The sequence below is a fragment of the Atractosteus spatula genome, chromosome 20 (assembly GCF_055471065.1).
Source record: "Atractosteus spatula isolate fAtrSpa1 chromosome 20, fAtrSpa1.hap1, whole genome shotgun sequence".
Lineage (NCBI taxonomy): Eukaryota > Metazoa > Chordata > Actinopteri > Semionotiformes > Lepisosteidae > Atractosteus > Atractosteus spatula.
In genome coordinates this window covers 16,602,367-16,626,443 of record NC_142725.1, presented here as the reverse complement: position 1 = coordinate 16,626,443, position 24,077 = coordinate 16,602,367, and the positions used below count along the sequence as shown (strand labels likewise).

At 43.2% G+C, this 24,077-nt stretch overlaps 2 protein-coding genes across 16 annotated transcripts in view; one reads left to right on the top strand and one right to left on the bottom strand.

The window, feature by feature from the left end:
* Positions 1–14,433, top strand: part of pik3cd (phosphatidylinositol-4,5-bisphosphate 3-kinase, catalytic subunit delta) — a 47,053-nt gene extending 32,620 nt beyond the window's left edge. For all 9 annotated transcript variants that reach the window (XM_088938128.1, XM_088938126.1, XM_088938130.1 and 6 more), the window contains exons 13-23: positions 1,401–1,522; positions 2,422–2,565; positions 3,056–3,155; positions 3,822–4,000; positions 5,911–6,020; positions 6,632–6,710; positions 7,274–7,441; positions 9,277–9,400; positions 10,159–10,304; positions 10,953–11,085; positions 11,172–14,433. In XM_088938128.1, the coding sequence (XP_088794254.1) occupies positions 1,401–1,522; positions 2,422–2,565; positions 3,056–3,155; positions 3,822–4,000; positions 5,911–6,020; positions 6,632–6,710; positions 7,274–7,441; positions 9,277–9,400; positions 10,159–10,304; positions 10,953–11,085; positions 11,172–11,306 (1,440 nt within the window). In that variant the 3' untranslated portion in view covers positions 11,307–14,433. The remainder of the gene's footprint in view (positions 1–1,400; positions 1,523–2,421; positions 2,566–3,055; positions 3,156–3,821; positions 4,001–5,910; positions 6,021–6,631; positions 6,711–7,273; positions 7,442–9,276; positions 9,401–10,158; positions 10,305–10,952; positions 11,086–11,171) is intronic.
* A 1,263-nt stretch (positions 14,434–15,696) lies between these two features.
* clstn1 (calsyntenin 1) overlaps positions 15,697–24,077 on the bottom strand; it is a 40,317-nt gene continuing 31,936 nt past the window's right edge. For all 7 annotated transcript variants that reach the window (XM_088937894.1, XM_088937891.1, XM_088937892.1 and 4 more), the window contains 6 exons: positions 23,436–23,662; positions 22,870–23,040; positions 21,538–21,683; positions 20,829–20,964; positions 19,937–20,121; positions 15,697–19,808 (listed from right to left, as the gene is read on the bottom strand). In XM_088937894.1, the coding sequence (XP_088794020.1) occupies positions 19,614–19,808; positions 19,937–20,121; positions 20,829–20,964; positions 21,538–21,683; positions 22,870–23,040; positions 23,436–23,662 (1,060 nt within the window). In that variant the 3' untranslated portion in view covers positions 15,697–19,613. The remainder of the gene's footprint in view (positions 19,809–19,936; positions 20,122–20,828; positions 20,965–21,537; positions 21,684–22,869; positions 23,041–23,435; positions 23,663–24,077) is intronic.

Sequence of the window (24,077 nt, the reverse complement as noted above, 5' to 3'; positions counted from 1 at the left end):
TGACTCTTGGGTAGTTGGCGCTAAGAGAGGTAGTGAACTCTCAGGTAGTTGACACTCAGACAGGTAGCTGATTGACACTCAGCTAGTTGACACTCAGACAGGTGGTTGACAGGTGGGTGCTGCTGTTTGAGGTCACATTCCAGTTGTTTCATTTGCATGTGGGTGCCGTCCACAGCTTCCTATGCTGACTCTGAACTGCAGGCTCTGTGCATGAATGCAGGACTGACTGCAGCACTCTCATTTCTGGGATAGTCATGAACCAAAACAGAGCAGTCAGCCATCAAGCAAGGAAAGAAAGCTCTAAGACACCCTTTCTTTTTTAGCAAATCACATTTCGAGATTCTTGTTCTTTATTTTACTTCTTTATCTGTTTCTAGCTGTTGAGAAAACTTCACAGGTTTCAGCCAAGCTGTTGTTGTATGTTTTGTTTTGTTTACTGGAACTGACCGCAGTGTGCAGATTCAGAGGTTAAAATTATCAGGGGTTGCTGTACAGATTGTGTCATCACTTGTTAAATGCGTAGATTCTTAGAAAAGACAGCATTCATTTCCTTTTAAAAGAAGGTGCCGTTCTTCCAAAACTGGACTATGTCCTCTTTTTTTGCCTTCACACAGTTGTTTATCAGGAAGCAAAGTAGGGTAATGTTGTTGCTCTTGTGAAAAACAGCATCAGAAATTGTTGCCTAGAGAGTTACGTTATTGGCCTCTGAAAGTTACCAGATGGACATTCTTGCAGTAGGTGAATGAGACACAAAAAATATATAACATTTTTTCTTGTTGTCCCATTGCTTTAAAATGCCTAGACTTTTAAGAGCCACATATCCATGAAATAGCCATATAGCAAGGGGCTGGAATAGCAGTTTTGATACAGTTGGTTACAGTACAGAATTTTGTAGTGTTACTGTTTTTTTCAAACCAGTTAGTCTGACCTGATTTTGTAGTGAATGTAATTTCATTAGCTCGCAGGGTTCATAGTTCTGAGGCTTGGATGTGAAAAACACACAACTGTTGATTCTAGATCTTGTGGATATAACAAAATATTGTCAATATGATTAAAGTAATATAGTGGGAGCTGCTGTCAATCTTGATGATTTATGGGAACAGTCAGGTATTTGAATAAGACTTTTCTAGTGAAAGATGCAGAGTACAATTTCTTCTATATAGGGTGCAAAACTAGTCCCAAAGCAAGTCTTATAGATCGTTTTGTTTCTCCAGCACCTAAAAAAGAGCTTAAAGGTGTTAAATTCCTCCAGTTAAGACACTGATTAGATCAACAAAGTTTTCAAGAGCTGAACTGTAATGGAGACCAGACAGGGACCAGAGTTGTTCACCAGTGGGTTATATATGACCACTTGTTTACTTTGCATATCTATCTTCCTGTTAATATCTGTGTCTTGACAGATGTTATGCCTCCTGCAAACATGGCCAGACCTCCCTGCAATCCACGCTCTGGAGTTGCTGGATTATAGCTTTCCTGATCGCAACGTGAGGTCATTCACTGTCAGGTGTCTGAGGAAGCTCAGGTGAGTGTGTGCTTTATGCTCATAAGCCTTTCATGGTGCAGTCAGTGTGCTGCATGCTGTAGCTCAAGAAGGTCGGCTAATACAATGTTCTTTCCTCAGGTTTTATTCAGGACATGTAAGATTATTTGATTTTCCACTTCAGTGCGAGGTTCTTTATTTACTTGAACATTGTTCTAGATTCGGAATTGCCTGGGGTTAAGAACTGAATTCGCTCCTTGTTCAATCTCAGTGTTTTTCCCGAATTAGGAACTTCCGTCTTGTGGAGCCCTGAAATGCACTTTTTTCATGTGAAGCAGAAGGCTTCTGCAGGAACATCTCATCTAGATAACAGTATTCGATACCAGCTCTGTCACTTACCTAGGACTGTCTGGAGAATCCCTGGAATGTACTGTTCACGCTGTTCCTGGGAGATGCTTTAAGCAAGCGGGTCTTTGCCAGTGCCACACGTGCAGGGACAGCACAAAGGGAAGACTTGCAGTGATGCATCTAAGGCAGCATTTATCAGCCATTCACACTCACAGAAAAGTACAGAAATTTGTAGCCACCCCTCAACCCCCCCAACACACACATCACCAGAGTTGGCACATCGTTATTAACTTTAGAATGCTAATTTATTTTACTGCTTAACCTGAGTTTGCCTCAGACTGCATAGCCCCCTCATCCTGGAAGCTCTGTAGGAATTTCACAACAGTGAAACGTGGCGCTTGTGCTTCTATAGAAAAAAACAATATTTAATTCATTCCTTTTTTTCTTCATCTGTGATGTTTTCCTCAAATTCCCAGGCATACCCATTTACGTCTGAAAGACAGCTCTGCGGTGCGACACACTGTTTGAGAAGCACTGTTCTAAGGAGTTTTCTTTTCTGACTGTCGTTTTTTGTCGTCATATCTGTTCCGCAGTGACAAGGAACTGTTCCAGTACCTGCTGCAGCTGGTGCAGGTGCTGAAGTACGAGTCTTACCTGGACTGTGATTTGACAAGATTTCTGCTGGAAAGAGCGCTTGCCAACAAAAAAATTGGGCATTTCTTGTTTTGGCATCTCAGGTAATAAAGGCTTAAATGTCCCGTTGTTCCCTCTTTCATTTAAAATTTGTTTATGGAGTGTGAAAATGAAGTTTCAAACTGGTTCCGTGACTCTCCATACTTGTTCCAGGGAAAACAACTTCATTAGATGAACGTACAGTAGAAGCAATCAAACAGGCTTCTGAAATGATAATCGCTTTAGTATTTGCAGTTGTTGCTTATGAAAATAGCATTGTTTGTTAGTTTTATAGTCAATTGCATATCATTTATTTTTGAACTTCACAAATTGTATCATATCTAGTTCAATTTGAAATGAAAGATATTGTGAAAAGCTCCTATAATAAGGAGTGAATATCACAATGGCTGGTGTACTTTTCAGTCAGCAGGGACTAGCAAGTAGTAAAACACAGAAGTGTGACATAGAAGACTCAACTCTTCCCTTGTTACATTAGAGATAATAAGTGTGTTGTGTGTGTCAGCTTGTTTTAATTACACTTTATGACTTTTCCAGGTCAGAAATGCATGTTCCTTCAGTGTCGTTGCGATTTGGTCTGATTTTGGAAGCCTACTGTAGGGGAAGTTTTTCTCACATGAAAAGTCTGATGAAGCAGGTGAGAAAAATTTGGAAATGAGGACTCGTGCTTCCTGTTGCTGTAGGAGTTTGTTCTGCCACTCCAAGCCTTTCTTTATTTGTTAAAAAATTTGGATTCGCCAAATCAGCTGATCTGGAATCGCCATTTATGCATCCCATACCTCCCGGCTCGTGGCCACAAGGGCTGTGACCCCACACAGTGGAGAATGAGGAGGCGAGGGTGAGGTAGAGGCACCGCAGCCCCCGACTGGAGGAGATGCATGTCCCTCCCCAACAGGCAGGGGTCGCTGTGTTACTGAGAGCCAAGGAAACTCTGGTGACTCATCCCACTGGAACCTTGCTGGCTCAAACCCGGGATCATATAGGTCAGCCTGCACTCAGGTCACCACCTTTACTGTGTGGGCCACCCAGGAGGCCCCCCCAAGTCACTTTTAACTGTTTACAAGAGCAGCATCCTTTCACTATGAGTAACCTGTCTGCTTATTACATTGTACCGTTTCCTTTTCGGTACTGAAAGTTGCATCTATTGTCATTACATAAGATAAAGATGTGGGGCAAAGGCTGATACAGCTACAGTACCGTATGAGACCGCGTGGGTCAGGCAGCAAACAGAATGCCCGCAATTGTGAGTTCTGTCCTGGGGGTCTGATCTCGCGGTGGTCTTTTCTTCCTGTCCCTTTCCCAGAACGAAGCTCTCAACAAAATGAAGTCCCTGAATGACTTTGTGAAGTCCAGCTCTCAGAAGACCACGAAACCGCAGACAAGGGAAGTCATGAAGTTTTACATGACACAGGACACCTACATGGAGGCCATGTCTGAACTCCTGTCTCCCCTCAACCCCAACATCATCCTCAGTAACCTCTGGTATGTGCCAAGTGCAACAGTCTCTCCTGCAGTCAGGCTTCGCTTTTGCTCTTCCCAAAGCTGAATCCTGTCTCCTCTGTCTGTCACGCATGTTTGTGCACAGCTTGTCTGCTGGCAGGGCTCTCAAACTTTATTTTACCAGTAGGAAATCAGATATTTTCACATTATGCATCTAATGTATTTTTTAAGCCTGGTAAATGGTACTGAGTGCATGAGTCTGAATAAATACATTGAGTAAATAGGTCAGTTTTAGTTTTCACTTGGAAAGTTAAGGAGGTTGAATGGGAGATTGCAAAAGCTATATTTCAAATGCGTAAGATCATTTTATGAAGTTTCTTTCTGGTGTCAAAACAGATCTGTAGTTTGCGTATTTCGCAAACTTATACTCATGGTTTGCTTGTCAGTCATTTTCAGGGACAGTGTCTGTGCTTTGGTAAAAGAAAAAGCTTTTTTTGTGTGTGCTTAAGTGTGCTCTTTATATAATGAGGAAAGAGCTGTGTGTTTTCTGAGATCAGGAAGGCCTTCTGTTTGGGAATGTAAATGTGCACAGTCATGCCAGAAGCAGATACGCCATGCAAAGTAATGTCAGCTGGCCAACGGCTTTTACGGTCATTCTTCGCCTGATACCTAAAATAATTGTCCATGTTCTCTGCATTTCGGAATTGAAAAAGCCCTCAGTGCCCTATTGGGAAACTTCTGATATTGCTAGTGTCATGCTGTCCTTTCTGAATGCTTTTTAATATATGCAGTTTGCTTGGAGGTGTTCTTTGAGCACATTTGAGATTGTGTCTGCAGTCCTCCTTGTGTCTGCAGTGAGTTGGGTGAGAATATGCAATGTCCTGGAAGACACATCTGTCCAAGCAAGGTTTTAAAAAGAGAGTAAAAAAACAAAAAGCAATAAGATTTTGAGAGACAAAACTATAACTATATAGATATGTAAAATTACAAAAAGGTGAGTGTGTTTATAATTGGCTTTAGTTACTCAGGTTCATAAACGTTTGCCAAGAAAGAAAATAATGTGCAGACTAATTTAAATGTATATTGATGCACATAAGAAACACAGCTCTCATGTATAATAGATTTCTGTAAATATTTTAAACTAAATGAGCTATTAATGTAAAACCTAATATACTGTCTTCCCTTTAGCATGATAGGTAAAGTAGCTTAGCATGTGTGCTGGTTTTCTTCTTACAATTACAGTGAAACAAAATGGAACATTCTGTGTGAGTTGCATTAGAGACCTTCGTATCAGTGGCAGAGGGCTGCTTTGCGACAGGGGTTGGGTTCCTGATTACAAACACTTTACTGTCCTTATCTTGAGAAAACGTGCAGAGCGATTTTGAACTCCTGGACTGAAAACAGGTTTAATCATGTGTTTTAATGATAAAAAAAACAAAGGTGTATACATTCCCCTTCTGGCACTTACAGACATAATGTGCCAAGCAGAGCACCACCAAAATTAGAGAAAAAAAGGCATTGTGGTACACCCTCTCCCTTTCCCAGGTTCCTGTCTGCCTGGAGAGAGGCAACCGATCACTTTGGCCATCCCAGTGGAGGATGGATTTGAACACACAGCTAGATAAACTATTAGAGCTGACAGAGATGATAATCTCCCAGTAGATTAGACCTGTTCAGTTTTCACTGGGAATCTCCATTTGTTTGGCAGATACAGGGCCCGTGCTCAGCTCTCACTGCCTGACAGCAATACGGGCTGTTTAAATGTGCAGAAACACACGTGTGAATATGAGCTGGGTTACATTATTTTAAAATGGAAACGGTACAGCTGCCAGGGTAGTGAGTGCAGCTTTTACAAATGAGTGACTAAAGCACTGCTCAACATGCAAAAGTTGAAATTAGACCTGTGTTCCTCCGTTTGTAAAATATTTGTTTGTTTGTTTGTTTTTGGACAGTCCCGAAAAGTGCAAGTACATGGACTCCAAGATGAAACCCCTGTGGCTCGTTTACATTAACGAGAAGGTGCAGGGAGATCCCATGGGCATCATCTTCAAGAACGGAGATGGTAAGAGCCACAGGCATCGCCACATGGCAAAAGGTCGTTCTGCCCTGTGTAAACCGATATGATTGGTCCTGTGAGGCCACAGCCTGACAGACGGTCCTTGTATCTGACACCCCCAGCACTGACACCCCTTCTGCTATGATGCAGGATTGTGGAAGCTTGGCTCCCTGCACTGGATCATACACTGGCTCTGTCCGGGACGGCTCTCTCATCGCTGACGTTTCTTTATCTCCCCCCAATATTAGTAGCTCTCTCTGTCCCCTTTGGCTGCTGTTTGACCAGTTCTGGATTGAGTCTGAATGCAGGGGAATGGACGACTGGCTTTTCAACTGGACGTCTGTATTATATGTTTCACCTCTTATGAAGGTTTTGTTGTTTCTCAAAAGAGACCAGTGAAATGACTAACCTTGCCTTGCCTTGATTTTTCTGCGTTTTTTTGTGAATTCTGTACGTACTGTATTCCTTCCGTATCAGAACTATCGGGCTAAGGAAAATGTGCAATGCAAAACAGTTGTCCTCAGGTGTTGCGGTAAACATGCCTTCATAGGTCTCTTTAAATAGCATGCAAACTTTGACACTTTAGAAATTAATGGTCACGTGTTCTTTTTCCTAAGATCTCCGACAAGATATGTTGACTCTACAGATGATACAGCTAATGGATGTCCTTTGGAAAGAAGAGGGACTTGATTTAAGGTCTGTATTGATTTAAGTATCAATACTGAAGATAAAATGGTTGTTGTCATTATCATAATAAAATATAAAACTATTATAACAAGAGAGACAAGACTTCTGGTCCGCAAGTCCTTGATTAAAGAGTAGAAAATGTTTATATATTTGTTTACCTTTGAAGCTCATTAAACCCTGACATTTTTAAAGAATAAAGTAGTATTCATTTCAGTGTTAGTGTAAATCCATAAATTACATTTATATTAATATCTGAATGCTATAAACAGAAAGTACTACACAAACGTACACAATGCTTGAAATGAAATGTTAAAATTACAAGAATGTGCGAGATGTTGCTCGTGGATTTGAACACATTATAATAAACAAGTCCAGAGCAGTAGAAATAAAGCATAATGAGAGCTGCTCTGTGTCTTTGTTAAAATTTGGTCTTGTAATTAAAGTATCAGTGGCTTCTGCTTTATGTAAATGACATGGAGGTACGGGTGATTAAAACCAGTCAGCCGAAACCCGCTGGGACATAAACGCTTCCCTGTTTCCATTGTTTCCATTGCCCTCTGCCTGCGTTTCAGGATGATTCCTTATGGGTGCCTTTCCACGGGTAACAAGACGGGTCTGATCGAGGTGGTGAGGAACTCGGACACCATCGCCAACATCCAGCTCAACAAGAGCAACATGGCGGCCACGGCCGCCTTCAACAAGGACGCCCTGCTCAACTGGCTGAAGTCCAAGAACCCGGGGTGAGTCCAGAGCAGAGCAGAGCTATAGGGTCCGTCCCGGGACTTAAGGGGAACCTGGTGCAAGCATTTCGAAATCCTCAAGGTCGTTGACAAACCTCGAATCGCCAAATCCATATCAACACTGAAGCGCTAACCAGGGGGCACAAGTGGAAGCTCGGTGGAAGTGCATTATATACTGAGAACAGGAGGCACTGCGTCGCACAAAGGGTTGTGGGGGTGTGGAGCAACCTACCAGCCCTGCTGTTGAAGGTGATGCCCTGGTTTCCTTTAAGAAGAGAATGAGATCCTGGGATCAATTAATTACTAACTACCCAACAGACTGAAAGCGCCTCCTCTTGTTTCTAAACCAGTCTTGTGTTCCCTTGAGCTGAGCCCCAGCCCTGCGATTCTGTCACTGAAACAGGATGCAATGGTGTCTACAAGTGAGTGGAGGCCAGTTGTGCTCATTTGATTATGTTTGAATGACAAGCCAAACACAAACCCTTGCTGCTCCTACTGGGGATGTACATGTCTAGCCTGCATACCTTTGGGTGGTGGAAAGAAACCAGGGCTCTGACCAAACCTGGGAACAACATGCAAACTCCACAAAGACAGATGCCACAAGTTGAAATCAAACCCAGGATTGTGCATAGATTTTTACTGTGGGATAGGACCAAAGATTTATTGGCATTTAACTGAGCTTGGATAAGCAGCAACCAACTGGTCCTTCAACGTGACAGAGATATGATGCCCTGCAGTTTGAAAATATAGTACTGCTTGTCCATTGACCAAAAACCTTCACAATGTTTTTCCATATGTTTATGTTGAAGTCAGGAGACACTATAATGGGTTGAAAGGATGTATATACACTCATTCATTTGCATCTCTTTTATTGTGCTCATGTTCATTCTGAAGAGCCTCCTGCACAGGCAAGCTCGTCTAGTGCAGTCCTGCTTGTGTGTGTGTAATATGAGAGGAGAATGCCATGTGCTTAGCAAACACGTGAGAAGTGGTTCTCATGGATTTTGTGGTCTGCATAAGACTGTTCTGATATATTTGGAACTGTAATTACTGGAAGAGCAGACAAGCTGAAATTAAAACCTGAATGTTCTTGAAGATGCCTGTCATGTCATGGAATGATTCAGACAGTAGGATCTTATACTGAATGTTGCAAATTTACTGGCACAGCCTAATATAAAGACCAACCAGGCTTTAGTCCCGGGGGCAAAATGAAGAACAGAATGCCCTGTTTTATTACAATTAAAAGCTAATAATAGACCTCAGATAAAACCCTGTCTGAAGCATGCACATAGGTTCTATTCAGAATGGACTATGGGCATTTAATATTAACAGAGTATTTTATTCTTAAAAACTGAACAAATGTATAATAAATATAAATAAAAAATACAAAGCAGTAAACTTCTCTTCCACGTTTTGAGGGAGGAAATGAACGGATAGGGTGCTTGTTTGTCTCCGTTCCATAATCAGCCCTCTGTCGAATGTGCGAAGGTAGTCTGGAGGATCAGGCAGCTGAGATAGAAGACAGTCATCAAAGCTTCAGCTGCAGAAGTGCGCTTGGAGCAAACAAGGATGTGTGAAACTATTAACTCGAACGTCTCTACCAGCTGTGAAACGAAACCATAAACGTCCAGAATTTTGTCTGCTGCCTCCCTCAACACAGTTCCTAAAAGTGTACCTTGTAACTGATCAACACTTCCTCTTTCTCAATAACACGGGCAGGAGATAGACTGCACTGGCTCGTACTAGCACTGGGTGAGGAGTTGACGAGCAGATACGAACAGCGCTGAATGCATGCCTGGTTTAATGGCTCTCTCTTCTCTGATGTTGTTGTTCAGAGAGAAACTGGAACAGGCCATAGAGGAATTCACCCTCTCCTGTGCTGGCTACTGTGTAGCTACTTACGTCCTGGGAATAGGCGACCGCCACAGTGACAACATCATGATCAGAGAAAATGGACAGGTACTGTTTGAGTACTGTTTAAAACAATTCCAACACTCTGTAACCCTACTCACTCTGTAAGATCCAGCCTTTCCATCAGTAAGGTCTTCCTTAGTTTGTCTAGTCATATACACCTAAATGTAACTGTAATATACTGCGATATTCTACTGTAAATGCCCTGAAATTGAATCACTGCTGTCCACCAAACAAGGATTACCAGCATTACTGAGAAATAGCATACACATGTATACATCATTAGCTTTTTACTCTTTGTAGGTTTCTCCACCTAAAAGTAAAGACTAAAAAGCAGAGGCGTTTAATTTTTAAGGACTTTTCAGTTAGTCGACAGTACTAGTTCAGTAACCAGAATTAAACATGAATATCAGCAGCAGTACCAACGTCCCTCCACAAGAGGGAGCTGTGGCTCTTCACCTGTTTACCAGTTCCTTTTTTAACTCTCCTTTTCTTTAACAGAATTAAATTGCAGAGATTTTCTTTCTCCATCAGACGCTTTAATTAACTTACCTTTCTTCTGTGAACATACTCTTTGAAACTCTTTTTCTAGGATAGGAGTATTTCTTTCCTTAAGTATTGCAGGGTACAATATAATGATTCTGAAGTGTTATATATTTCTGAATTTGGATCCTTTGAATCAGATTTAGGTAGAAATACGTACTGCTAAAGATCACAGGAGATCCTTAAAAATTGTGAAGGCATATTCCATTGATGACGCATGTGTAAACCAGAGGTTTAGTTTTGAATTTTTTTTTTTGGATCAGCTCTTCCACATCGACTTCGGACACTTCCTCGGTAACTTCAAAAGCAAGTTTGGAATCAACCGGGAGCGCGTGCCGTTCATTCTGACCTACGACTTCGTCCACGTCATTCAGCAAGGCCGAACCAACAACAACGAGAAATTCGAGAGGTGAGACCGCCGACAATGTTCTATTCACACGCTTTCTAGTTGACAATTTTTGTTTCTCATAACAAAGTAGGCGATGCATGCTCTTTTAATCCTTGCATAATTATGTGACGCAATAACAAAGCACTGCGTTTAGGTAAACCCTCAGGGTTCAGTCAACGTAGTGAAGATAACATCTCTGGATTTTGTCACTTTATTGTTATTGGCATAAGTACAAAACCAGTATTTTGAACTACCAATAAGTGGCAGAGAGAGGAGGAGAGGGCATGGGACAAGCCGACACCAGCATGCTTGTTTCTGACAGACCAGAGGCTGGGCCTTGGGGTGGCGTGAAGGTCAGGGACAGAGGTGTGCTAGCTAGCTCTGGACGGACTCTCTGTGGGCTATTTTAACACACGCTGGCTGACCTGTACACGACATCCCCACGCTGAAGGAAGGGAGCCTGGCCCTGCCCACAGTCCCGGGACGAGGTGCGCGGTGCCTCTCTGTCAGGGGCTGCCCGTTGGAATCCCGCAGCGTTCAGCGCGGTACGGGCCTGGATATGTTTCTGTTGACTCCTGACCGGGATTGGTGGGATGCTCAGCCTGCACACACCCCCTTCACGGCAGAGCAGGGAGAATGACCGGCAGGTTTCTTGTCTGTGCCCCTCAGGTTTCGGGACTACTGCGAACAGGCCTATAAGATCCTGTGCAGGAACGGGACGCTGTTCGTGAACCTCTTTGCCTTGATGCGGGCAGCAGGACTTCCTGAGCTCAGCTCCTCCAAGGACATCCAGTATCTGAAGGTAAGACGCGGTCCAGCGGGCCGAGGCCTGCCCACCTCGCACCTCACCCGCCGTGCTGCGTGCTGACCCGTGCGCCTGTTTTGCAGGAGTCTCTAGCCCTGGGGAAGACCGAAGAGGAAGCCCTGAAGCATTTCAAAGTGAAGTTTAATGAAGCTTTGCGGGAGAGCTGGAAGACCAAAGTGAACTGGATGGCTCATAATGTAGCTAAAGATAACAGGTAGAGGAGGTGGGGCGTGAAGCAGAAGGAAACACCAGTGCTCTTTCTCCGAGAGATTTAACTTGTGCAGCTAGTGTTGTTGGAAAAAAAGTATAATACAGCATTTTTTATTTTTTCCATTTTGTGTTCGAGTCAACCACTTTTTTTAACTGTACAGATGTTTACAGCTGAGGTATAGCTAAGCAGGATGAGTAGGATTGCTCTGTTATTTACCAGTCCACAGGACAGCGTACATTTACCATGACCAAAGTGAGGTATTGTTTCAATACTTTGAAATCGGAGTGGGATATTGCAACATGTTGTGTGACTTGAAACATCTGGAAAAAAATCAAACACTTGTAGTGTTTAAAATTGTTTACATCCTTAATGGATGTCATTTTAAGTTCTATTTATTTGTAATCTTATTGTGTGTTGTTCTGTTTTACATCGTGTACATTGTCATTGTCAGCACTTAAAGTGAAACTTCTGAAGTGGTTCTGTAGTGGTGCACTTTGAGTTATAGCCAGTGAAGTTTAATCTTTACGAGTTATGGAAAAACAAAAGAAAATCATGGTTTAAAATCATATGTAGAACGAAGCCTTGCAGTATATGAAGTTAATCTGATTTTAGTCACCGCTCAAAACTGAGGGCCTGAGAAGTTGGCCATTAATTTAGAACAACCTGAGTACCATTGCAATCTGAGACCTCACATTAAAAAATCAAAGTTTATAATACCATTGAGTGTAACTTGCATAAGACTCCCGTGTCAAAGATGGCTGAATAACAAATCCCAAAGTGTTTCACATATAGGAGAGGACCCACTTCACACAAGGCTGAAGTGCTACTCTGGATGACACACAGCAGCCATTGCGCCCCAGCAGCTCCACTGCACAGCAAGTCAGGGGTAGACGGGAGGAATTGTGTTGCCAATTTAATTAAGGGTGAACTTTATGGAGGCCCATTTGTGGAAGTCCAATGATGAAAGCCTGAAAACTGGGCTTCACACCCATGTTCTTACAGTGTCATGGGATCTGTAAATACCTCAGGTTACTGTCTCATCAGAATAAGGGCACCTGCTTCTGCACAGTGTTCCCAGTCACCACACTAGGGCATTGATTTGGAAATTCTGAGCCAGAGGGAGCCAGCCACTGTCCCATGAAAATCACAGTGGAGATCCGTTTTTTTTTTTTTCCTTAGAGGTCTCCCATCCCAGCAGTCACCATGCCCAGCCTTGCTGAGCTTCTGAGATTTCAGGCTTAAAGGTGGAAAACTGCTATGAATTACATAAAAGAATCATAGCGTGTGCAATAAAGTGTCAATTCCACAATAGCTAGGTTAAGCCATGCAGTAAATACAGTGATCTAATGAGGGGAAACTTCGGGACCTTTTGAAACGTAAACTATTTCAGGGAATACAGAATGAAGAATAGCAGCAGATCCCATAAATATCATAAAATATCATAAATGACTCATGACTTAGGCTCCCTGCAAAATTATGAAATTGTAGAAAGATCCTGCTTAGATCAAACTGCATTATGATTAACTTATGCATTCAAAGGTGGAATTGCTATTCTATTGGGGCACTTTTGGGGAATTTGAATACTTGTTTTTGAAATGGTTTAGAAGCTTGATGGGAAAATGCGAGGACTGAAATACAGATTAGTCGTTTTCATTCACCTGTGACTTTCACCAGAGTTGAAAGTTCACAGTATATAGTAATATTGCTTTGTTATTCCTCAATCTGGTTTTTAAATAAAAATATATCTAGATCCACTAGATGGTTCAGAAACTAGATGGTTCATGCCTATGTCTACATGTGTTTAGGAATGTTACATATACATGTAAATTTAGCAGTATTTCCATTGTGCACTGGGGCAAAGGGTCCTGTGTGCCGCATTTCTGTGCAGTTTTGAACCCATAGCTACTAGTCTGCACTCATTGGCATTACACTGGGCAGCGCCCTTCACGTGCAGGGAGGCAGTGCAAGAAAACCCCTTTCTGCAGCACATCCCTGGGCACGTATAATTGGAGATCCCTTCTGCTCTTGAAATGGGACTTTTAGAACAGGCGTGATTTGGTCTAAGCCAGAGTGGTGCAACAGGCCTGGAGGGCTGGTGTATATGCAGGTCACGGTGATGAATGCTGTCGAACCTTTTTAAGTTTTGAACAGAGAAGCCTCTGGGGGGACCTGAGCCAATAATTCAAAATACCCACTCCCGCTGAGGGAGACACCCCCAGCAGCCATCTCCAAAATAAACCATGAAACACAAACCCAGAAGACATGTGGAAACTACGTGGATGTGCTGTTGAAAATTGAGACTATGCCTTTATACAGAGGGTGGTGGGAGTGGGGAACAAGCTACCCAGCCATGGTGTCAAAGCCTTGGATCAGTTTGCTATTAATATTCAAACACCTGCCCCTTGTTTGTTTCTTCATTGAGTTACTCAGCAGCTCCCAGGTGTCGCACCTTTAAGGAGACTTGGAAAACCTACAGGTACATCTGGATTATAATAGACCCATAAAGGTCTTACACAATTACTGTACTTGAAAGTTCATGCTCTGCTGTAATACAGTAAAACACAGTACCATATGGCTGTAGGAGCTGCCAGGCCGTGGCCTGAGAGCTGAACCAGCTGTGGTTCGGTGTTGAAATATGTGCTTGAGCCTTGCTGTCACTGCACCCTTTCGAGGTGCAATAACTACTTCCTGAGTTTTTCATTTTAACAAGAACAAAGCAGCAGGTACCACATTATTGTTTTGTTTAATAACTTTGGATTGGTTAGCCCTGTAAAAAAATGCACTTGAGCATAAAGCTTCACTATTTGCATTCTTGCAAATTTATGTGTGCCTTTGCCATACCTTTGGAAATTTAAAGGTATTTTATCTAATATATATATATACACACACGTATGTATATACTCAATGGTTATAATGAGCAAGTTCCCAGGTCCATCTACAAATACAAATGTTTACAAAGCATGTACTGTAATAAAATATTCAAATGCTTGATGTGAACTGTGACTGATGATGTGCTGTTTTTTTCTACAATTTAAAGTGGTTTTAATGGAAGCCAAATTCATGAAGTTAATGCTGTCAAAGTATAAAATTATGTCTGTAAACTTTAAATAAAGAGCCACTTTTTCAAAAAAAAATTCTTGCCTGTTGCTCCTGTAGAGGAACGTGGGAGGTATGCAGAAAAGGGTGTTTGCATTTAAAACAAAACTGTGTCTTGTTTTGTTGATTTGAATTTGTGTAGACCATAAGGACTTTATGCCAACACTGGTAAGGTTTTTTTTTAAACATGGACTAATGCAGGTGTGTCAGTATTAAACAATGAGGCAGCCTAGCCTCAATATAGTTAAAAGAAATAAGCAGCCATTGCCTATTTCAGAGAGATGTACACTGCAATACATTATTAAACCTGATAATTGGCACACTCCCTGCACCAGTGTTATAGACTGAAGCCCCCTTTGGACAAAGAGACCGTACCATGCCCAGCTAGAACGCTCATACAGTTTACCAGCAGGCACCACATGACAAATATTCTAACATGAGAGAAATATTTTTGGCGAGTAACAAAAAAGAAATGAGCTGCACCTTCATGAATCCTCTACTGCCGGTGAGCTCTTTGCTTAATTGCATCTTGATTAGATTCTTTGTAAGCATTTCCTTCTCAGCTCAAAACACAGAGGATACCTGAAGAACCCCAAGTTAAAAAGCTGCCTCCAAACAGCTTTAGGAATAAAAACAATCAGAGAAATTAATTAGGTCAGGTCAATCAAAAGCTCAGTGACATACTGGAACTAACACCAGCAGGAGTGTGAGCGCGTGCGCGTGTGTGTGTGTGTGAGGTCTCAGGACAACTACCGGGGTGCCCCTGCCCAGTGTAGCTGTCAGCTGTTTAAAGCTGAAGAACAAGGAGTGGGAACACACCTGCACTGAGGCGCTTCTTGGGTCATACAAACGTTTCCCAGCTCATATCTTTGTTTCCACCCTTGCACGGCCCTGTCATTAACGGGATTCATGCAGAATCATCTTCTTCAAAAAATCTGCAATGCAAAATGCCAGTTGAGTCATTTTTTTTCTCATCTGTTTCCCCTGAGGCAGTGGGAGAGAACATGATGCTTTTCGCTCTGCCTGTCCCTCAAATTCTGAAGATGACTTCAGTGAGAAGAAAATAATTAATGGAAGACAGCCACGTCAATAAAATTACTTCCATCAAACTGCAACCCAATGGAGGGAAGTAAAATTAATGTTATACGACTCTTAAAATATCAAGCAAAAACATTTATTATTGTATTTAAATAACTGTTATCAAAGGTAGGTAAACTGTCTTAGTTTACCTTAAAAATGTGTGTCTTAAAATCTTCTTGTTCTGCTCCAGAAAAAAAACAGATAAAATAAAGACATGCTACTTTTTTCCATCTCTTTATCCTTTATTTTAAGAGCAAGCATGTTTTGCCACAGTACAACCCTGGTAGATCACGAAGTGAATGCTGCCCCACCAAATACACAGTTCCCAACAGTCATTAAGACATTCGGTCCTTTTCCTTTTTACAGCAAAAAAACAAAACAAAATAAAACAGATGGAAGGCAATCACACCACAGGAAACGTGTAACTGCAGCTTGTAAAGATCTGTATCGTTTAGACCTACTTGAAAATCAGTAGTATATTTGCAATGAACTGTTTCACAATATTTAAACTGCTATAACCCCCCCACCCCAATCCTTTAATTCTATATGGTACTTAACACAAAAATAGGCTTGAATAAACTGTATGCAAAGACTGTCTTAGTGTCCATACACACACATTTCAGGGGTTCAAAGAAAAACCTGGTCATGTAGGGATTATTAATCCCACAGAGCACAGCAAAAATGAGCATACCTGACATCAGAGAAGACGGCACTCTGACACAATTCGCTTGTTCTCCTTCAACGCGAATTAAGTTGAACCTCAGACTGAGAAGCATTTGGGGGAGGCTACCCTTCTGATGCAGTATTCCCAACACAAAGGACCTGGCTACGCCCAACGCAGAAGATCGCTACCTAACGAATGAGCTTCAGCGGCTTCCCAAGGGCCTTCAGCTCCAGTCCTGAGGGCTGGGGACAGTTTCACCGAGATCAGTAAAGCCAACAAAAACATCTCGAAATTCGGAGATTTGTACAAATCTCAATACCTGTCGGTCCTCAAGGAACTTAAATTTCCCTAACTGAACAGATTACCTTCTTAGCAGATCAATAACTTGCTCAAGTGTTCTCAAATCTTTAGAAAGGTGTAAAAAGGAGATGAGATTAATGTGGATTATTGGACCCTGCAGGAACAGGATACGTGACCCTAAATGTACCTATGATATTTGTTAACATATCGACATGAGCATCATTTTTATATTGTCAGAGTGTAAAAAACAAAGATTTGGTTATCACAAATCCCCACACTGAATGTTGAGCAATTATTATTTCTTGGTTGAAGAGGGAGGGGCTAATAAGAATAGCTGGCTCTTTCATTTTAAGCACTATTATTGATATGAATTTCACACAGCCTTGCTCACCCATGGTCTCTGCAGTAGGTAAGACGCCTATACAGTATTTAGTACTGGAAATGCATTGCAGCTTAAGAACTGTTGAAACACCTATTACCATATACAGATTTGGAAAATGTATACCCACGTTTGCTACATATAGCATAATGTACAACGTCTTCAGAAATTTGTCAAAACATGTTTTAAAGTACAATATCTAAAGATGACAGCATATGGAAAGACCTAATTTTTGTACACTCCAACAAGAACACAAGACACCTATTTGAGACGATTAAAAACTTTCACTTTTGATAAAACTAGTATTTTTCATCATTATGAGTAACGTAAAAAATAATTAAATAAAACCAATTCCCCGGATTTGTTAAGAAGCCTAGCATTTAATAATTTACAAAACTATAAATCCGCCACAACTAAAACCATTTGGACAACTTGTTTTGTCTAGAGCTAAGTTAGTGTTGTGAAAGGGCAAAAGGCACTCCCCATACCAGTGAAAGAAGCAGAAGTCTGTGATCGAGTTTGCCTTCTCCCTCCAGGCTCCATTAGAAAACAGGGAGAGCCCTCCAGAAAGTAACTGTGTGCGTGTAACCTTCATTTTCCCAAAACAACAATTCTACAACACAAGCTGCATCCTATTTCCAAAAGCCATTTTGCAACTTGACCGTGTAACCTGAAACAGTCAAAAACAAAATCTTCCCAAACGTACTTCTGAAATCTGCTCGACAGGTCTACTCGCCTTCCAGGGCTTGTTACGTAGACAAGCTTGAGAAATTAAAAACCCACCATACCCGTCGCCCACTTCCGATCCATCTACAACACTGACCCTGGTCTTGAGGAGCCCCAGTCCAGCAGGCAGTACAAATCAACACTAAACCCCATTTCTAAAAACTTGGACCAATGGCATTGTGATCAATAAAGCAATTTAACTGTACAATTTGGAGATTAGAGTTTAGGTCTCTAAAATCCCTTCAGGCCTCAAAGTTCTCTCATTTGAACAGACCACTTGCTCAATTCATCAGAAAATTAGTTGTTTACAATTTTTAGAAACAGGGGACATACAGTATACAACTGTACTGGAGCTCCCCAGAAACACAAAGGGAGACCTCTGACTTCACCACTATTTATTTCCCTTGTAGTTTCTAATTCATCCTAACCCCATCCTCTCCCACTGCAGCTAGACATGCTTTCACAAACCTGCATGCAGACAGCAGATCATTTCAACATTAAAAACGCCCATACCACTAGCAAACAAGGCCTTCCAGAAACCAGTTCCAGGTTCTGAGAACAATAAGGAGTAAAACAGGTAGCATTTTGAGAAGAAAAAAAATATATATCTTAAAAAAATCATATTCAACAAATCTTCCAAATTCATTGTATAATTTTTATACTATTACCAGAAGGAGCACAAGTTTACCAAATGTAAACATATAGTTTAAAACAACTACAGTACAGTTTCATGTACAAGGAATATATATTTGTAGTCACTGGAAATGTAGAATGACCCAAGATTTGTATTTAAAATCTCTCGCTAGAAGAGTGTCTGGCTGCAAGCGCACCTGCTGAACGAGTCCTTGCAAACCAGGAATCGCCCGGAAGTTCCCACTCCAGTTTTCCCCACAGTGAACATGTGAGCCGAGACGGAACCATCAAGGTTTTCCGATGGGGGAGAGAAAGGCGACGTCGCCCACTTCCAGTCCATCGCCTCCGTGTTCCCGTAAAATTGCACAAAGCGAAAATAAAGGATGCAAAACCGTACAGCGCTGTCTTCACGATCGGACAAATGCCAACAATATGCCACTGTTATTTATTTTTTTAAAAAAGCAAATACAGTTAAGCCATCACGGGTTTCGTCGTCGTTTTTTAACTTGCACGAGCCTGGTGAATTCTGATTAAGTGTAGCATCTAAACTTTCCCAACCCCACCCCCAACAATAAAAATAAACTACACTTCAGTCGGAGAAACCTCTTGTCATGGGTTTCTTTCTCAAAAGCACATTTTATACAAGCATGACGAAAATTCTTAGCCAATTTGTTCTGAAACATGCTATAGTTGTAGTGACAAGTATACTACAGAATATAGCGTACCACTTTGTATACTGGACCCACTCTTCTAACCCCAGTCTTCACTACCACATCGACTACTTACATGTTCTTGCTGTATTTACAAAATCTTAAAAAGTAATTTATTCCTCTACATTACTGACCTCATTGACACATTTCCCATGCACTAGAAAGAGAAACAAAAAGCCCAGTATGAGCAGTCGGTACTGCCTCGCCATTTTCGCCCCAAAACTGAAGTCTGACGGCAGAGAGGAAATGCTTCTGTATGCTGTCGTACACAAAAAAGACAAAGAAACACATGTGCAGTATATACCCATTTTTTCTCTCTTGTATTGCAGAGATGGCAGCGAAGAAAAGTGCAAGGTGGTTTCTTATGTGGAGTCAACCAAATGAAAAACCTGGAGGCCAGGGCAAAAGTCTGTAGAGAAAAGAAAACATCGGTGATTGCCCGATTATTGGGATGCCGAGTGTGGCACCTTCTACTTTTATTAAATACGACTGTACTAGAATAAGCATGTGCCATGACTAAGCAAACCTTGGCCACTAGATATTAAAAACTTAAGCAGCAACACCAGTCACCACAAACACCAGATTTTAAATTATTTTGTCTTGAGTGGAATTTTCTGTACACCATGGGTCCTTGCAGCTGTGTGGAATCCTGGCTGGTGGGCCAGGTGTTGTGTGTGTGTGCGCATGCGTGTGTGTATGTAGGTGTGTGTGTGTGCACGTGTGGGGTCAGTAGGTGAGTGTGGAGTCATCCCACTCCAGCTGCTGTTGTCTGCTGCCACTCTGCTGGCCCTCCACCCCTCCCTCCTCCTCCTCGCTGCTCTCCGACTCGGCGCTGGTGATGTCGTCCTCCTCGCCGTCCTCGCTGTCCTCCTCTTCCTCCTCCTCCTCCTCCTCCTCGCTGCTGTGCTGGTCCTCGTAGGTCTGGGCGGGAGAGACGACGGCGATGTGGTTAACGAGCTGGCCTCACCCCACTCTCGCCCATACACAGAACAGGAGGACAGAGGCGCCCATGCAGGTACGTCACGGACACGGTCACGCCGAGCTCTCACCTCCATGGGGTTGACGGTGATGGTGAGGGCGGAGTCGTCCCAGTCCATCTCGTTCTCCTTCCCGCTCTCCTGGTCCCTCACGGAGCGCTGGTGGGCCGCCCGGATCCGGAACACGCCCAGGATGATCATGAACACCAGGAAGCTCACGCACACCACGATCACGATGGTGGCGGCGCTGGGCACCACTGCACAAGAGCGGGGCGAGAACAGAGGGCACCGTGAGGAGCTCAAATAACACCGCAGCTACGAGCATGTGTGCTGCTGAGCAGCAGGGGTAATTCTGGTAAAAAGGATCTCCTGTGTGCAGCTCGGCTGTGTACTGGGCATGGACTGCAACTCTTTGTGCTGCTGGCGATTTAGATGCACAAACACATCAGGACACACTCCAAGGAGTGGTTCTACTTCTTTAACATCAGTGCAACTTCATCTTTCCCAAATGTTTTGTCAGCCTTGGTCAGTCGCCTAATTTAAGTTTCTACACCGTGAATAACACAGAGGTGTGTGCAAGCTGAGCTTTATTTAAAAAAATAGAATGGCTCTATATGCATTAGACTGATGGCATGAAAAATTGCATTTAAAGTACAAAGTTAGAGGGGGCTTCTAGTCATCTTCCCAGCTCATATTTCTTAATACTGATCAACCGCCTACAGGCCTAAAGAACTTCTGCAGTTTGTTCTGTCAAGACTTCATCTTTGAAGCCCACTTTTTAATTGACTTTAATTCTCATAAAATTCCGTCAAATCACTTTTAAAACCAACAGTCTGCCGAAGAGCTTTCCTTTGGGCCACAGGGTGAGGATTTATTTCACGCAGTTCAATAATCTGCTGCACCTGTCTCCACCTGCGGCGATCTGGATAATTGCCATCGCGCGGAGTTCTGCTGCAGGCCGTACCTGAGGACTGGGGGGCTGTGACCAGGTTGTGCCCGGACAGGTCCACGGAGGCGTGGTAGACGGGGTTGATGAACTGAGGCTGGGCCATGGCGTTGTTAGGATGGTCGACCGGGTTGGCCGTGTGGATCACATTGACCTGCAGTAACAGCCAGGAGTAAGAGCAGGAAATCCCCATGGAAGCAGCACAACGTGATCTTATCATGGGATACACACTCTATATATACACTTCTTCGTTTTTATACTGTACCGTAATCATGTGGAGACATAATATATTACCAATACCCCCTTCTTGACATGCATTAAAAAAGAAAAATAATCAAAGAAGGGGGCATTAACAGAAAATCAAAATAACAGAAGAATTATTTTCTACTGCTGCACCTTTGTTACTTTTCCATCACCAAGAGAAAGACTCAGCACATCTCTGTCATTTTGGCCATCTTTTTGCAAATATACGCTGTCGATTTCTAATGCTGGAATTAATTGTTGTCCAGGGGATACACTTCACTCACAGTGATCTTCCACATTTGAGCACGTGACCTGTCCGGCTTCAAACCGTTTCTAGGGATTTGTTCTGTTAAATGCAATTCCGACAGCTGCCTCTGTATTGGTTAGCCTTAGGGTTTCCATTTTCTGAACTACAGCACCATTCTGAAACCTTGCACGGGCCCCACACTTCCTCCTCCTGTGACGGACAGGAGCCGACTCCTACCTCAACCTTGAACTCGTTGCTGATGTAGCGGCCGTTCAGCTCGGAGCAGACCAGCTTGAACTTGCGGTCGAAGAGGGACTCAGTGCGCCAGTTCCTGTAGCGGATCTGCTGCAGGACTTGCTCGTAGTTTGCCATGGTGTCCACTCCTATGAAACAGAGGTCAATTTTAATTTCAAACCGAAAAATACTTTCCAACAAACAGAATCGTTCCAGACACAAAATGTGCTTTTTATTTTATTCCCCCCCATTAACGCATTATAGAAAAGAGACTTCTGCTCTGGAATGAGCCCAGAAAACCCCAACCAGATACATTTCAGGGCTAAAGGGAATGTCCTTTACTGACAGGCTGAAGAAACTGAACTTTCTCAGTCCTGAAAAGAGAAGACTATGAGGGGACCCGATACAAGCATTCGACATCCTCAAAGATGCTGACAAAAGCCGACTCCCCGGATTTCTTTCGGACAAACAGTGAAACACCAAGCACAGGTGGAGAATACACGGAAGTACATTTAAAACTGAGAACAGGAGGCACTTCTTTACACCAGGGGTTGTGGGAGTAGGGAACAAGCTGTCCAGCCATGCTGTTGTAGTCGTTACCCTGATGTCTTTCAACGAACAACTGGCCAAGATCCCCAGATCAATTAACTACTACCAAATGGGCTTTTTGTGCCCAAGGGCCTGCTTTTGTTTGGAACCAATATATTCACCCTCACCTGCTTTCTTCTCTTGCCCTCTTTCTGTTGCTCCTTGAGAGCATCATGTGCAGTCCATTTAGGACAGCACACAGACCCGTCTCAAACTGCAGTTCTATCCTATGCAGTTCTATGGGGCGGAGCGGTGGCTCTGTGGCTTAGGATCTGTGGCAGCCTGTGGTCGGAAGGTTGCCGGTTCAAATTACGTGGCCAGCAGAGGAATCCTACTCTGTTGGGCCCCTGAGCAAGGCCCTTAACCCCAGCTGCTCCAGGGGCGCTGTACAATGGCTGACCCTGCACTCTGACCCCAAGCTTCTCTCCCTGTCTGCGTGTCTGTGTGACTCATGGAGAGCAAACTGGGGTATGCGAAAAGACGAATTCCTAATGCAAGAACTTGTATGTGGCCAATAGTGATCTTATCTTATCCTCTTTCACCAGGGTGATGGTGTTAATGTGTAATAGAACACTGTGACCCAAGTCTTGTTCATCAATCTGCCACTGCAGATTGCTACTTTCTTGGCTGCATCTCCATAGACAGCCAACACCACTATATAAATCAACACTTAAAAGGGGTCAAGAGGAAAGGGTTGATAATACACAGATGTCCATGATGAAGTGTTGGTAGTGAAGCAGCAATGACCTGTGATGATCATGCCCAGATTGGAGCTGCTCATCTCCAGCCCTCTCTGCTGGATCAGGGCCAGATCCACCTCCAGAGACTCCTGCTCGGCATTCAGCTCGTCCCCGATCACGGTCACCTCGCACGTGTCCAGGTTATGCATGATCTCTTCCGAAACCACAGACTCTTGGACTGAAAAGCAGCAGCAAACAAAAGAGAACCGGGATTTCCATCATAAGTCACATACTCAAAGGTGCTGAGCCATCTCAGAATCAACGGTTTCTTGAAACTTTCAGGAAAATGTTTGAAGACCTCCTCTATAAAATAATTAATTTGGGCCTGGCATACCTTCTAATTTTCTAGTCTCAGAAGGGAGCTATGACAAACCTCATTTGAATTTAGAACTAATTCAACCCGTACAAACCACCCATGGTATTTATTTTTTAAAAGAAACAAGTCTTTTTTGCTAATCGCTCCAGGAAGCGTGTTCACTACAAAAGGCTTTTTTATTCAGGGCTGGGAAAGGATATGCGGACTGCTGCCCGCCTGTCCGGGCCAGATGGTGCGGCCCAGCCCCACGGGGGTACCTGTGGGGTCCTCCTCGCCCTCGCCCTCCGGCTCCACCTCGCGGGTGATGGTGCTGACGATGCGCAGCTCGGGGAAGAGGGCGACCCCCTCGCCGCTCTCGAACTCGGAGGAGGAGCGGGCGAAGTGGTCGATGCCGCTCAGGCTGATCTTGGGCTCCTCGGGCTGCAGGACCATGACGTAGCCTTCGGCGTCCGGGACGGAGATGCAGGTCTCCTCGTTGAAGCACCTGGCTCACGGTGGGGGGGACACGGAAAAGCTCAGAGTCCCACATGGGAGCAGATGGAGATTCACCTTTCAGACACCCCTTGCTTTCGACCAGCTGGAACGTCACTGTCCCTGGCTAATGAGTGCTCACGTACATATTCCTGAAGGGGTTGGATTTAAAGGGAAGCCGCAGTTCTCAGTAACCGGTAATTAAATCTCCGTAACAAAATCAATTCACTGGCATGGAAAAACAATTTACAAATTTCAAATTAAGCACAGAAACATGAACTTTGTGATAGTACTATAAGGCACCATGTTGTCCCAAACCCCTGGTCTTCCCACAGGCAGAAGCAAGAGTTTGCACAAATTGTGACAAAGTGTCCCTTCCTGCTCACTAGTCACTGTCAGGACTAATGTAATACCATGCACGAACACAA